At 44.4% G+C, this 15,888-nt stretch overlaps 1 protein-coding gene across 2 annotated transcripts; it reads left to right on the plus strand.

The window, feature by feature from the left end:
* The first annotated feature begins 1,279 nt into the window (after nt 1-1,279).
* LOC119651309 (coiled-coil domain-containing protein 28A) lies at nt 1,280-10,994 on the plus strand. 2 transcript variants are annotated; one of them, XM_038054835.1, is made up of 4 exons: nt 1,280-1,523; nt 1,586-1,763; nt 10,251-10,409; nt 10,473-10,994. In XM_038054835.1, exons 1-4 carry the CDS (start codon nt 1,374-1,376, stop codon nt 10,694-10,696), a joined length of 711 nt encoding a protein of 236 aa, XP_037910763.1. In that variant the 5' UTR covers nt 1,280-1,373; the 3' UTR covers nt 10,697-10,994. The 2 variants fall into 2 exon arrangements, with proteins under 2 accessions (XP_037910763.1, XP_037910764.1); XM_038054836.1 differs by having other exon boundaries at nt 10,329-10,409.
* Nucleotides 10,995-15,888: the final 4,894 nt, after the last annotated feature.

Raw genomic sequence — 15,888 nt, forward strand, 5'->3', positions numbered from 1 at the left:
CGATCAATTCCAAGATCGCAGTAATCCAAGATAAACTACGAAAAACAGAAGAAGTGAAGAAGGCGCGGTTACGAACCCCGCGGGTAGACGGAAGAAGACCTAGCTAAAGTAAGTTAACCCCGCCCTGTGATGTAATACCTAAAGGTGGTTCCACGGGGTAGGAGGACTCAGGGTGGTTTTAGTGGGTAGAAATCCCAAACTCTGGCTTACTCAGGGCAGAGTTTTTTGAAGATTTCCACATCCTTACCAAAAAAGAAGACAGACGGACAGACAGACATTGAATCGATTTTAATAAGGTTTTATTTCACCCAAAACCTGCAACGCGACATTATTTCGGTAATAACTTGAATTCTTCAGCTGCGGTATGTGTACCAATCCCAATTTTTATCTGAAACCAAAACTTATTTTTCAAGAATAATATGAACCTCAATGCGGTTGAAAATAATCAAATTTACAGGTGTTCAAAAAAATATTTCAATTTTCATATTTTTTTACCAATTATGCAAAACAGTCACCCTTAAAAATAAGATTTCATCTCAAATATTGGTTCATATTCTTCATATTCTTCCATCAAATTTCATAATGATCGATTCATTACTTTTTGAGCTAGAATTCCCGCAAATGTAAGACATGTCATTCTGAGAAATATGCGCTAGGAAAAAAAAATTGTTTCGCATATGAAGATATTTATCACTCTTAATTACGAACGAAATACAGTTACAACAAATACAAATGCACTCGTACAAGAGACTGACGCCAAGTATTTATAAATACACTATTTACATAACGTTACAATGACATAATAATCATAATGACATAAAGCGGCTACCTCCTGGGCGGTGAACCTGTACCCAATAAGCCCATAAAATCTAAAGGACCACGATTTTTTTTTTTTTAAGTTTCTGGAGCGTATTCTAGGATGATTACGTTTAACGATCTATGTAATAGGAAAAATCGATTCTGAAGACCTCCTAACTTGGTTTTTCCCTTAAACAAACGCACAAAATACTGTAATTGCTGTGTAAAAAATACATTACAGAAACAAGCTTTCCCAAAACCGCAAATATAATTTTGCATATTAGTTTGCAAAACTAATTTTTCAACTTTACCTATCTCTTTTCGCATCCGGTTTCTGTGATTTCTAATAACAAAGTCGTCCAATGAATCACTATAAAAATATAAAACTTGCGGAAGTTGTTACACTGTCAGAAACCCGAGCATCTTATCACATTAGCAGAAATAGGGGGAAATTCACTGGCGTATCATGACAGCTGTCACTGTCAGCTGTTTGGTGCTGAACTCTCGAGTATTGCTTTGTTTGGTGCCTTCGATTTCTGTCATGAAAAGTTGCGAAAACATCAAAACTGAACATAATGGAAGCCAACGATGAGCTTGTTGAGCGTCAGAAGCTAGTGCCTATCGACGTTGAAGCAGACAATGACTTGGCGAATCGAATAGCAGCAGGTCTTCCGCCCACTGTACCAATTACCGGACAGATTACGACTTCTGTGGCGAGCAAGCGAGTGAGATTAGGATGCCTCCTTCCACCCTCATTTCTGCTATGACACATAATATTCGATTTTAGGTGAAGAGTGTATCCAGCGATGAGACGACACGCAGCCAGAACTCGACCTCCATAGAGCAGACCAACTCGGGGAAGGCTCCCCCAACATCCAGAATCGCATACGTCAATGAACGACGTCAGAAACACCAAGACGATCCTCGCTTTGACTTCCAGTCCAGACCCCGAAAAATTCTTAAAGGTACATTCCATAGACAAACACAAGCGTTAATTGCATGATCCTTGCAAAGGAAGTGCAGGTTTTAGTCACCAAATCCATCGGAGAGTTATCACCTAATTGCGTAAAAAATCGGTCGTGATATGTTGAAGCAAATTAAAATTTGAACTGGAAGCAAGTTCCCCTGCTTAAGAATGGAATTATTATATTTTTAACTATAGCAACCGAGGGGAATTCGAAATTTATTCTCTTAAAAAAAAACTGCACAAGTAGTCGTTCGAAAATTAGAACTTGGAAATTAGATCAAATAATTTACTTACACGTTGCCGCTCTGAAATTAGAATAAGCGATCTAATCTCCGAGCCAAGGATTTCGTTTTCTATTTACAAAATATTCTCTCATGTTTTATTTCATGTTCTTCCAATACTCTTGTTTTTTAGGTAAAATAGGGGAATGTATTTACGCGCAGAGTTGGGCTTCCATAACGGTAAGCCATCGGGCTACCAATCCAATACCTACCTTTATTATTCTCTTAAGGGAAAGTAGCACCGCGTCCTTAAAGAACTATTGTGCCCTTTTCACTGGTCATAGTGTACCTATTGATCACAGTATCTCAAGCAGGCCTATAACCATCAGGAGCCTTAGTATGTTCCCCACTTCCAGATCATTCAACTTTGCATCTGGTATTAAGTGTTCCCCCAGATGCATCGACTTCCTTTGAACAAGTGCCGGACACTGTCCCAAGACGTGTATAGAGGTTTCGTCACACTCCTCACAAAACCTGCAGGCAGTGTCCGTAGATATCCCTAGCTTCCCTTGGTGATAGTTTAGCCGACAATGACCAGTGAGAATTCCCACTATGATTCGGAGGTTTTTTTTGATGAGGTTTAAGCAATCCTTTGTGCGCATGAGTTCGTATCCCCCAACAAGCACTCTTGACTGTTCCATCCCTGGTAGGACCGCCCAGTATAGTTCCGTCAACCGTTCCTCTTCATTTCTTAGAGTCATAGCCATGAAACCGTTTCGAAATTCCACAGAAGGGTTCTGCCCCGTGAAAAGGCATCCCTGCTCCCTTCTTGGCTAGTTCATCCGCTGCCGCGTTGCCTTCCAACCCAGCATGGCCTGGAACCCAAAGTATCCAGACCTTGTTGGACGAGCCGAGTGTATTCAGTCTCTCAAGGCATTCCCATACCAGTTTAGAGTTCACCTGGTTGGACCTAAGTGCCTTGATCGCTGCTTGGCTATCGGTGAGAATAGCTTTGTTCTGCCCCCTGTAGTTCCTTTGCAGATTAAAGGAGGCACATTTGTCTATGGCGTATATTTCCGCCTGGAATATGCTAGTGTACCTGCCCATTAGCTCGAAGTACATTTTCCTTGGACCAATGACACAGGCACCCGCTCCCTCTGCTGTGAGGGATCCGTCAGTATACCAAGTAATCAGTTGCTGATTTGAACCGTATGTCGCAGCCACGCTCTCCCAGTTTGCCTTGTTACTCCAACGTGTTTCAAACTTCTTATCGAAGTGAAACCTCCTTGTCATGTTATCCCTCGGTATCAGTAATTCGGGATACCGCCTAGAAAGGATATTAATCTTCCTTCGATTTAGGCAGCTCCCCGCCACATTAATTTCCCGGCTATCCTGAATATTGCCCTCCTTGCCTGCATCTGTATGTGCAGATGGAGAGGGGTTAGCCCCAGAAGGACCTCCGGGGTTGCCGTTGGGCATGTCTTCATTGCCCCATTTTTTTCCTGCTATGGACCTACAAGTCATCAGAGCCCTCGTGGCTTCCGACATGTGTCTTCCAGAGTAATTTTTGGTCTAACGTAATTCCCAAATATTTTACCTCTGCTGCTAATTTCACCATATCATGTAATCTTATGGATGTCAGGTGATCAAGCTTACGCCTCCTAGTGAATGGTACTATGGTGGTTTTGGTTGGGTTGATCCGCAGTCCCACCTTCCTGCACCAGGCACTGGTAACCCTTAATCCAGTTTGGATTCTATCACATAGGGTATCTTCATATTTGCCCCTACAGATTAAAACAATATCGTCCGCGTAACCCTGGACTTGTATTCCAGTATTTGTTAGCACGTCCAGAAGTTCGTCCACAACCATACTCCACATCAGCGGCGATAGTACCGCCCTGTGGACAGCCTTGGGTAGAGTTCATGACCTAACTTCACGCATTAAGGACTCTGCGAGCGAGGGAATTATTTTCACTAAGGAGAAGGTAGACAGGGGAGAAAGGGAATTGTTAGTTCAGAGAAACCCCCGCCATCTATCCCGCCAGCGGTCTATCTTCTTCGCAACAAGAACCTGAACATAATGTGCAAGGAGGATCCATTTGTCTGCGGCCCTCACCATTTTTCTGACAACTGCTGTCCGTAGTGAACTCCCCTGTATCTAAATAAGGTTGTTGATAAACCCCTTGTCCACTTCCACAAAAGAAAAGATATGATCGGCGCCTTCCACCATTGGCCGATTTGGCAATCAAGTGAAATTAGGTGCGATTTCGCTGTATCAAACCACCACCAGTTGGCGCTGTTGGTGTCGGATAATGAAGTATAAATACTCCTACATTTAATCAAGGAGTCATTTCAGTGTTGACCATCGTTGTGATAACAGTAAATAAAAAGAAAAAAAGGATGGAAAAGAGCCAAGAACATATACTTTTTCTGTATGAGTTCAAATTCGGTCACAAAGCAGCGGAGGCGACCAGGAACATTAACAGCGCATTTGGAGCTGATACGGTAAGCGAACGAACCACACGGCGGTGGTTCGAAAAATTCCGGACAAGTGACGTAAAACTTTAAAGTCACCTACGTGGACATCCAGGACCATCGATTGATAACAATGAGCTGCGTTTGCTAGTCGAATCCGACACACGTCAGTCTGTGAGAGACATTGCAGAGAAACTGGGCGTACACTATTCGACAGTTTCCCGGCATTTGCAACAACTTCGCAAGCAAGCGGAGCAAAACATTGCGCTTCGAATGGAAATTTACAGTTTTTTACTCTCCCGCAACAGAAGCGATCCCTTTTTGCAAGAATAGTGACATGTGATGAAAAATGGATATTATACGACAACCGATCAGCACAATGGCTAGATGCTGATGAGCCACCGAAGCATATGCCAAAACCGAGCCTCCATCCGAAGAAGGTAATGGTGACTGTTTGGTGGTCTACAGCTGGCGTTATCCACTATTCTTTCTTGGCACCTTGGGAAACGATAAATGCAAAGAAATACTGTGCCGAACTCGAGGAAATGCGCCAAAAATTGAGTATACAACAGCCGAGATTAGTCAACAGAGATGATGTGATACTCCTTCACGACAATGCATGACCTCATGAATCCAGAACAACGGTTCATAAGTTGAACGAATTGCAATATGAGACTCTGCCTCATCCACCATATTCACCAGACCTTTTAAGGATTTGGATCATTTTTTGGCGGAATAACAATTGAGGAATGAAGACGTCATCAAAATTGCCTTCGACGAGTTTATCAACCCCTGAAAATTGGATTTCTACAAAACTGGCATACATGCTCTTGTATTTTGCTGGGAGAAGTGTTTTGAATCGACTGGCAGCTATTTTGATTAATTAAATAAAATTTTGTAAGCTTTAGAGTCGTTTCAAATTTTAGTACCAAATCGGCCATTTCATGTGCAACAACTTAATATGACTACTTCGGTTTTGTTCCAGCGAATGACTGCAACCACGAGCCGTCATCGATTCGCTTACCCATCACATCAATATGTCAAGTCTACCTTGTGCCAATTCAAAAATATGTCCGACTTTTCTGGTATGTAGAATTTCATAAGAAATGTTCGAAGGGTCCTACCCTGTGCTACCTCTGACATGATTTTCACCCTCCTTTGGCCCCCCAGCGCCTTATAAAGCAGGGGCGGTACTCTCAAATAACTTCTCCATGTGCTCAACAGTTAGCTTAGCACGTAAAACAAATTTGCTAGTATGCCTAGCATATCTGCACTGTTATGAAATTAGAGGGCATTTCTGAACACCAAGCGTTACGAGGAGTCGACATCAAGGGCTTTGCACAACATCGACAACATTCACAGTGGATCTCTCTGCTCTAAAACTGACCTCCGCGGGGTAAGTCTCCGGCAGTACATATTGCTTCGGCGAATCTACTTCACATGAGCTTTTCGACTGCATCAAGCATACAGAATGATCGGTATGATTATTAGCTGATCTACACCAGGTTCCTAGCGACAAGAAAAATTGCTCCCTCCAGGTAAGCGTTGAATGCGACGAGGAGTAGGTCACGCCGATGGTGAAGCACCTGCTTGTGCAATTTTTCCGGAATAGTCTCGGGTTTTGGCGTGTTTCTTTTAAACTTATGTGTAAAACAGAAATTTATTAAAATCGGCTTATTGTCTGTCTGTCACACGCATTTGTGGCGGCACATCGGAGACATAAACCACGAATGCATTGCCATGGTAAATTCACCTCCCCCAACGCACTGTACTGCCGCCGCCACCCCTGCCGACTTGGCACGAAACCGGCGCGCCCACGCGAACAGACCAACAACAAAAGGCCAAAATAGAAATACAAGGAAATGTTGAAGACACCAACGTTGTGGTGTTAATAACGGATAGTCCTGTTATTTGTCGAACGTCGAATCAAGTATTTTCCCCGTATTCTCTGCACCTAAATCTAGTAGAGAATGTTTTTCTCTAAATTTAAAATGATCTATCACCTCCCCCTGTAGCAGTGGTTGCGGTAAGTGTGCCCCGCTTTTGGTGACGTAATCCGCAAAAGTGGTGTCTCCCATTGGAGACTCAATTCGCGCTGGCAAGCGTCACAGCAAACGCCACGCATTTCAATCACGTCCTTATCGGTCTCGATGAGAAGACCATTGGACTCGACACGGACTTGCTGGAGGACTGCTCCTATGTCAAGCTAAACGAGAAGTTCAGTGAGTGAGGAAGCGAAGCTGAATCACTGAATCGCTTGCCAGCTGCTTCGTCAAATCAGTTCGACTCAGAGCCCTCTGGTTGTAGCCGCTCCCGGAGAGCACCGGCGCCCTCAACTACCACGGCCGACGAAATCCACGAGGTTTACGCACGTCCCGCGGTCGCAGAAGTCTCTAGAGACGCACGTCGGGAGGTTGACGATGTGAAGATAATGGTGAGACACTTGCGGGCGCAGTTCCCAAGCTCACGGCGATTGTAGGTACTTTGCGATCGCAGGCACCGTCAAGGTCCGTTTCCCGAAATGGGCGTTCAGGTTGTCGCACGCCAGGTTGTGCTGGGTGCCTCGGCGACGGCTACCTGAAGTGTAGTACCACGTCACTTTACAATAGTCGACCCTCTGAGCAGGCGTTGCTTTTTGGTTGACACAGGCGCGGAGGTGTCGGTTCTTCTTCCCATACCCCATCCAGGTAGGTTGATACCGCCGACCGCCTGCCGCGAACTCCTCTCCAATCCACACTTACCACTACAAGTAGGTGGACGTGAGTCGTGAGACGGTTTGCGCCAAATGTATTCGTGACGATTCGTTTTGGCAGACATTAGCACCCCCATTTTAGCCGCAGATTTCCTGTGTCACTATGTGCTGAAAAATGCTTAAAAGTGCAGATTTGGTTCCCTTTTTGGTGAAGAACAACTCCTACGGCATTGCCTGAGGCGTCGACGCATCTTGCATCTTGCTGAGGGAGGTGTAGCAGCCACCAGCTTTTGCCTGGTGGTCTCAAATAGCTGAAAATACTTCTGGGAACCACACAATCAGGCGGAAATATTTGGTCTTCGGCCCAGACAAGAAGGCGTTAAGGATCGACTGATGGTGGGCGGCCTTAGACAAGAGGTTAGTAATTTAACATACCCAAGAACTTTCTCAGATTCTTAACAGTTTTTGAAAACGGGAAGCTCGTTTGATAATTCCCAGGTTAGGTTAATAGCAGAGAATGAAAGCCGTGTCTATATATATGATTGGTTTATTTAAATCCAATATCGATCCTGCTTCTCATTGTGGTGTTCACAAAGTGAGAGTTATGAGTAGATTGATTCTTCTATCGAATGACTGCTCTACTTAACCCTCTAGCGAGTAAGTAACTTTTAGGAAGTAGATCACTTCGGTAGAAAAGAAAGGTAATTATAAATTATAAGAGACAAGTGTCTGGAAGTAATTGGCAGCGCCCCAGTCGAAATGGCTTGCACTTTGACTGGACCTGGGTTGGATGCCTTCAGGAGTAATCAGGTGGCCGAGAAATTTCACCTACGATTGTAAGGATTTGCATTTCTAAATGTTAAGTACTAGACCGGTCTCAAGGAATCATTGAAAAATGCACTTGAGGTGATCTAAATGATCGCACTCAGAGGAACGCGCGACTAGAACATCATCTAAATAAACGAAACAAAAGTGGAGGTTTCGCAGCACAGAGTGGATGAATCTCTGGAAGGTTTGCGCCGCGTTGCACAGTCCAAAAGGTCATCGTAGTGGACCTGAAGAGTCCAAAGGGTGTGCATATTGCCGTTGTCGGAATGTCTTCAGAAGCTACAGAGACGGTAGGCCTTGACTAAGTCCAAGTTCGAGAAAATACGGTAGTTTGCGATAGAGTGCGCAAAATCGTGGATAAGTGGAAGGAGCTATCGGTCTGGAATCGTCTGAGCATTTAGACGTCTGTAATCGCCACAAGGTCTCCATTCGTTATTGGATTTAAGAACCATGTGGAGTGGCGAAGACAACTGCCTGAAGGTTTGCAAATACCCTGCTTAAGAAGTTTCTCGAACTCTTTCGCGCGAGCGTCTGAAAATAGACGCACCTTAGAAAAGATTGAGGAGCGAGTAGTGTTGATGTGATCCTGAATATCATTCTACACGGGCTCAGAGAGACTACGATCGGTAGTGATGCTGCGGTTTTTTTTAAATAAGTACGCGAATACGTGCGTCGGCAACTTTTTCCAAAACGATGAAAAGAGTACTGAGTGAGCAGGACGTGATTTTTACTTATGATTTAAGGGAAGTTGTGTTTGTCAATGAGGGACCTATGATGTATATAGCAATCCACAGTGGCAGAGGAAATCCGCACCTAAGATGGATATGCTGATGCCCGCGGCGGGATGCGAGGAGAACCGAAACTCCAGCGCCTGTATCGACCAGGTAATTGCCCCGCTTAAGGTGGTGTAGATTGTGAACCGACGTGGTACTATATTTCGGGTAGCAGTCGCCAGAACTCCCGGAAAATCTGATTTGTTTGATGAGAAATTGCAGGGGTACATTTCTTAGTTTTATCACAATACAATGGTATGAACATGCTCGGTATCAAAGGTCCCAACGACCTACTATCCGGTTGACAATTTCAGGAGGCGGATCTAAACCTTGATCTAGTCCTACTTCCCGAACGCAAAGCACCAACGACCCACCATCTACTGCAGCTGAGCCATTTGGCTTGAACTGTCGTGAGACACGCCAACCATAGGTCGGCCGTGAACCTCATGCATTTTATCCGCGGTGGCGACTAATGTGTTTCGAGATCCCGAATCTGCGCCGACTTTATGTTCCTATTAGTCAGCCTGGGACGAGAGTCTTTTCTCTTTAGCAAAATCTCCTTTTTATGGTTGGTTTTGTGTGAAACAAAACCTTACTAGAATGTATTCGATGTCTATCTATCTGTTTGTCACACCTGATTGTTACGAAATGTGAGAATGTGTGGTCTGCGAATCTCTTTACATACAGCAAGTGACGCCATTTTGCAGTAGGATTTGTATCGTGTTTTGACGCCGGATATCAGTCGACTCAGCTGTGAATGAGTACTTGCGTCAAATCAGAGTAATAATCTCGGGCGAGCGCAATGCTGACCACATTGCCTCCTACAGTGTTACTGTAGTGTACCGTTACGGTCTGAATGAAGTGGTCTAACATACTTCAAGTCCCTGATCCAATATGGATTGTTACGCCAACGATTATTATTATTAATAATGTTGAACTCCTAGTGTGAAGCGTATGGAATTAGCTATAAACGATAGGTTACTTTGCAGAGCAAATTATCTGTGTAAATAGTTGCTCGCGCAGTTGAATTTTAAATTATTATGCAAGTGCAACTGGCACGCACTCAAAAGTATTGGAGGAAAACACAAAACCGCGACTAGATTTCAGATGTGCTTTATTTTCTGTTGGGAATACCATAGAAGAGATTTCTAGATGTCCTGATCCACCAATCCGAAAACATTATTTTTTAGATCATAAGTCTGACGAGTGTTGCAATATTAAACACTAAAATGGAAATCATGTGCGACATTTTTATTTTGAATTGGTGTTCATTCATCCAGACATGGCCTCAAAGATGTTTGCGCGAATGATTGCATGCTCCAATTCCCTTTTTTTTCAATAACACAGTTCGAATTGAATTATATATATTAGATATATTTTCCTATTCAATTAATCATTCATTTTTTACGTATATAAGTTGTGTATTTACTTTGAACCCATTATTTTATTTTTCGTTCATTGTTTTCTTCCCCGTTCTTTTTCATTTCGTTCAATAGATCGCAATGATTCCAATAGTATTTTACCGAATGACAATTTTGACGATCGACCCATTAAACACCATTCTTTTGTCTCAGAAATTCCTGATGTGAAGCACATGGAGCGGGCGCTCCTCAGCTTACTTGACGACTTTCATTCTGGAAAACTAAAGGCATTTGGTATGGTTCCTAACAGCAACCCTCCGACCCTTCCGTATTCAACTAATTTAGATTCATTTCCAGGATCCAGTTGTACAATGGAGCAAATGACCCAAATACGTGAACAACAAGAAAGTCTGGCAAAACTGCATTTCGAATTGGCTTCCGCTGATGACGACCCACCTCACGAGGGCGCAAATCAAACAAACACCACCAAAGCTCAGGAAGGCATGACGCATCTCGTTCAGAAGCTCGAACAATTGTCGATATCCATCGAGAAGCTGCAATCTAGTCATACGGGAGGGTGAAATCCCAGGAAATATGAGACTCGTTTGTAATATGCTGTAGTGTTGCTGGTCGTCGGTAACGACTTTATGATTTATGTAAAATATAACGCATTAGGTGTAAAATCACGCTCATATTCATAGTGGTGGCAACTCAGCCATAATCCAAAATCATTTTATTTACCATTGTAATCGCGAGGATAGTCGGAACGTATTTTATGTGGCGAAATAGTAACGATAATATTAGTATTATATTTTTGGAGAGTATGTCGTCGGTGTTGATACATTTATTTAAGTTAATAAAAATTTTTTACATCGCAAATCACTATTTTATTTCCTTATATATCTTTTGTTCTCACCTCCTGCGAAGAGCTGTCCAGATATTCACGTTGTCGAAAACTTTCTCGAAATCGGTGAAGAGCAGGTGCAACGAAGATCTAATCTCCGCGCACTATTCAAAAATTATCTTTGGGTTTCGATGTGATCAATGCAAAGGGATCCAGAATGGAAACCAGCCTTCTCTCTGTCGATCAAACTTTCGATATGTTCTTGGATGGATTCCAGGATTATTATCGCAAATATAATAGCTAATATTTGTGACGACAGATTATGTCCCGATTACCGAGCGAAAGAAAAATAAACAAGAAAGTTGTAATGACAATATGGGGTTATCAATGGTCAAACGACCATCTTGAGTGGCCGGAGAGGACCAAGGGAGAGAGCTATCCCACAAACCTAAAAAGATTGAATTGCTCCGCCGACACGTGCTTGCACGCCTCTGTGCTAGCCAGGCACTGGTCATGTCATTGCACAAAATTCACATTTATTTGTTTCATTTCGAGATTTATCTCGCGTGTTGTTTATGTCGTTAGGCTCGCGAGAAGAATCCCCGTGTTTGATTTTTTTGACCCATGTTTCAGAAAAGGGCACGTGAATTTTGAGCAATGACACGTAAAGGATCGCGATGCCCAAAGGATCCCTCACATCCCAGTGCCTTTCCGTTCCAGATGCGTGCAAGCACGTATCGATAGAGTTTCAAAATTTGTGGTCGGACCTTTACGGTCAATTCCGCCATCTTTTTAGGTTTTTGGGTTAACTCTTCCTCTCGGAATTTTAACGATCATCCCCTTCTTCCACTCTCTAGGAAAGGTCCCGAATTCCCGAGAGTTCCATACGATTGAATGCATTGATGGCCGAAATGATTTCTCTTTCGTTATTAGTCGGTATCCGCATGTTACGGTGAATAACCATTTTATTAATCAGAGGAGGAACTTCACCGAATGTCAAACGGTTAAAAAGCATAGTGAAGTGTTCCCTCCACCTCTTCAGCTGCTCGTTATCGCAGTCGCCCTTCACAGGGCCATCAAAAGATTTGCGACCACATCTAAATTCTTTCGTGCTTCTGAAATCATTGTTTTCTGTGACATCTTCCGCTTCCGTAAATTCCCTGTTGTCACGGTGCACACTGCACTGAACTTTCGGGATCTCGCACTACATCGGAGTTCGAGCGCGTGACTCTGGCCATCACTCGCAATGGTCAATAGAGCTGCGTGTAATTGCGCATAGAAAGCTTCCTTGGACTGGAATCCTGTATGGCTCCAGATCAAGCGTGCCTTACGCTAGCCTTCAGAAACAACCCGACACCGAATTTGCGTCTTGGCTTTTGCAGAGTATAGAAGCATATTGCCATTAATGTGGGAAAAGGGAACGGAGTACTCAGCGGAGCTCCACCATCTTATTTTGCTTGAGCACAAAATGTCGTTCGAATTCTTGCCCGAGGTGGAAAAAGCCAGTATCCTGAGAACCGTTCTCGAGGAGTATGCGCACCCTCCGGAAATCAATTATAGTCTGTTCTCGGTAGGCGTAGGTTGTAGTCGTGAGGTTAGTCCCTATCCGAGGCGTTGTTGACCTTTCCGTAGCAATAAAATTTCAAAAATTTACAAGTGGAGCAAAACCCCCGTGGTTCAGGAAGCCTCAGTTACCCTGGCATCTCTCCTATTCATCTCCATCTTGTTCGCCTTAAGTATGCCTTGAGTGTAATTTGCCACTCGGCTCTACATGTCTTCGCTCTGCAACATCACTTCAACTATGGTGTCCGAGGACGCATCCTTTTATCGAAAGGTAATCGCCATGGCGTCCTCCTTCTGCAGAAGAAAAAGGTGTGGTAGGCATCATCCATCACATCCTTGCAATGAATGCAGTCGGGGACCGTACTTCCCAATTGTGAGCAAGTAAGATTGAAAATAGCCATGTCCGCTGAGCAACTGGGGTATGTAATAGTCTACCTCACCGTGCTTTCGGTTGAACCACGACCGCACGCCTGTTATAAGAAGCAGTCCATCTACTCCTCGATTCTCTCTCCCAAAATTGCTGCCATACGCAGAGAGAATGAGTTCTTTCTTCACAACCGATAGCTTACTTGTTTCCCCCGCATTTTCTGAGGTATATAAACCTCCGGTCTGCAGCATGGTGAGAGATTGGAATAACTACTGATATTACAATTACTGCTGATTCCGAGACGGTTCCATAGACGAACATAACTCGCAAAGACCCTTGTTTTTGACTTGCGCTGGCCGCTTGCGGTACATCGGCTTACTGACGGAGTCATTCCATACTTCGGAACTGTAAGGAACGATGGACTGAACCGCACTCATCAGCATCAGGATCTTCGACATTGGACATCAGCCGGCCAATCGCAACCATTCGTGCGGTGATCTTCGTGTCTACCATGATGCCAAGGGATTTCACCGCAGACTTTGACAAGACCATGTTTTCCCCAACCTAAATAAGGAGAACTCTAGGAACCTCTCCTTGGCCAGGACAACGACTCCGATTATTTCCAGAGCTGGGGAAAATCTTTGTTTAGCCATCCATCTGCATACTCGCCGTATCACCATTCCCAGTGTGCGCTGGGCTTGCTGAACCCTTCGTACAGTAACCAGTGCCGGAACACCATCCGCCTATCCGACCAGAAACAATTCATTAGGCACCTTGCGTCGTAGGTGACTATCGTATGAGGCGTTCCAAAGATAGATTCCTGAGCCGCCCACCTTCATTCTGCATTGTCCTTCCCGGGGTCCCGTACAGCAGGGCACAGCCTTTTAAATAGTCCCTCAATATCTGCAACAGGTAGCCTGGAGTATGCAAACGATTTTTCAAAGCCTCAAGCATGTGGCAGTACCAAGCAGAATTAAAGGCGTTTCCTACGTCTAGGGTCACAAGGAGCACCACTGTCACCACTGTCCGTGGCGACTGTGTGCCTTAGCCAGTTTCATCGTTTGGACTTCCTCCTGAATCGCATCAATTCTGCATCGCTCCGCTATAAAATGAGTAGTGAGTAGTCTCCCGCAGCACGTATTGAGTCAGCCTTGGCTTGACGAACTTCTTACAAAACTTCCCCGCTATGTCCAACATATTGAACGGACGATACGCTGATGACGTCTAGAGGTCCCTTTTGCCCTTGTTTATCAGCATAAGCCTCGCTACCTTCCAACGGACAGGAAGAGCACTCGTTGTTAAACATGCGTTGAGAGCTCTGAGTAGCATGTTCGGCTTGTATACATACGACTTTCAATACTTCGCTGGGAATACCATCCAATCCTGGTGCTATTTCGTCCTGCATGGACAAGACCGCCTCCTCTAGTTATTTTTCATTGAAGAGTGGGCACTCCCCAGTACTCACGCCCTTATCGATAGCGTCAACTCAAGTGGGGTGTACAGGAAAAAGCGCCTATATGATTTCTCCCATCTCTGCTACTACCATGGAATAGGATTGTCGATAGGCACCGAGTTTTTATGGTAGCAAGCCTTTACCCAAGACCCCATGGCTCCCTGTTAATGTCGTTGATTAACTCCTGCCAGCAGCGTACCTTCTGCCTGTTGATTTCATGGCGGAGTGCTTTTTTCCTCTCTTTTATTCTGCGGATCTAAACGTCACCTCGTCTTAGCCTTTTGCACGCTGAAAAATCCGCCGAAATCTGAGGTAACTGCCTCAGATTTCGGCGGATTTTTCGTAGACTTGCAATTCCGGCCGTCCGCTAATACACAGATAATTTCGCGGCACGCAGTTTCCTTTTGGGACCCAATTTGCGGTGATAAGACCCAAGCTGCGGTGATAAGACTCATTGTTGAATGAACTAACGATTTAGTCACAGTTCTTCTGTCTGAACCTGAGTTTTCGGATGGTGTCTATCCTCCCCGGTGAAATGGATTCCGTTTCCGTCTCGTAGGGGAGTTTAAGACCTTTTTTCCCCAACAAAGGGGAATCATGCAGCTTGGAGTTTGTCATCTTTTTTCGTGGGCCCTTTTCCGAACTCATTCCCTTTTTCACTACCAGTCGCCTTCACCGTTGAGACAATGAACGTTTCTATTTTTCAATAGGCGACTGTCGTAACTTCGCGTTTCTTGCAAAGGATTTATAGTGGAATTTCGCATTTTAGCTACCAGAAGCAGTGAGTGAGGCGTATCTTTTGCTAATTATAAAAATATCGCCTATTGCCCGTTGTGTCGTCGTGTTTGTTGTTGCACTTGTTGGTGTTGTCATTGTAAACTGGACCCCAGCTGCAAACCGCTTTCTCCGCTAGAAAGTGAGTAGCTTTAAATCATCCCGGGGGAACTGGAATCAGGTGTTAGTCAGGAGTCCAACTTGACCGATCCTGCAGTGTCAACTTTATGGTGCCGTAGCTTTCAACGTACTTGCAGCCTTGCCAAGAGTATTTTCAGGGGGGAGGCAGCTCAAACATTAACTTGAAAGCCGTTTCCATAAGATGTCATTCTCGTGTACTACATATTCCGAATCATTTGCCAGATCGTAAACCCATTCCATGCCGGGTCGCCGTCGCTATCGCCGCTTACGTTAGTTCATTGCCGGGTTATCTCGTGCTACCAGCTGGGAGGCGTGAGTCGACTTGCTTCCGAAATAACAGAAATCGCTGCCATCCAGCAATTTTGCCCTGTCTGTCCGAGCCTGTTTGAGCCCCACGTTGAACCAAATTAGTACGAATAATATGTTGACGCACGTGAATGGGATCTTAGCAGGAAAGCTTCTAGTTCCATATATGTGGGACTCTTCCTTGCATCTTCTACGTACGGGTCCCCTTTTTTGTATGAGTTTGAGATGAAAGTGCAGTGGAGAAAACTGTTCTACGCTTATCGGCAAGTGGCGTTGTTAGCGTATCTTCCATTATGACGCAGGTTGCGACCGACGTCATGCCGGT

Source organism: Hermetia illucens, chromosome 3 (genome assembly GCF_905115235.1).
Source record: "Hermetia illucens chromosome 3, iHerIll2.2.curated.20191125, whole genome shotgun sequence".
In the NCBI taxonomy this organism is placed as follows: Eukaryota; Metazoa; Arthropoda; class Insecta; order Diptera; family Stratiomyidae; genus Hermetia; species Hermetia illucens.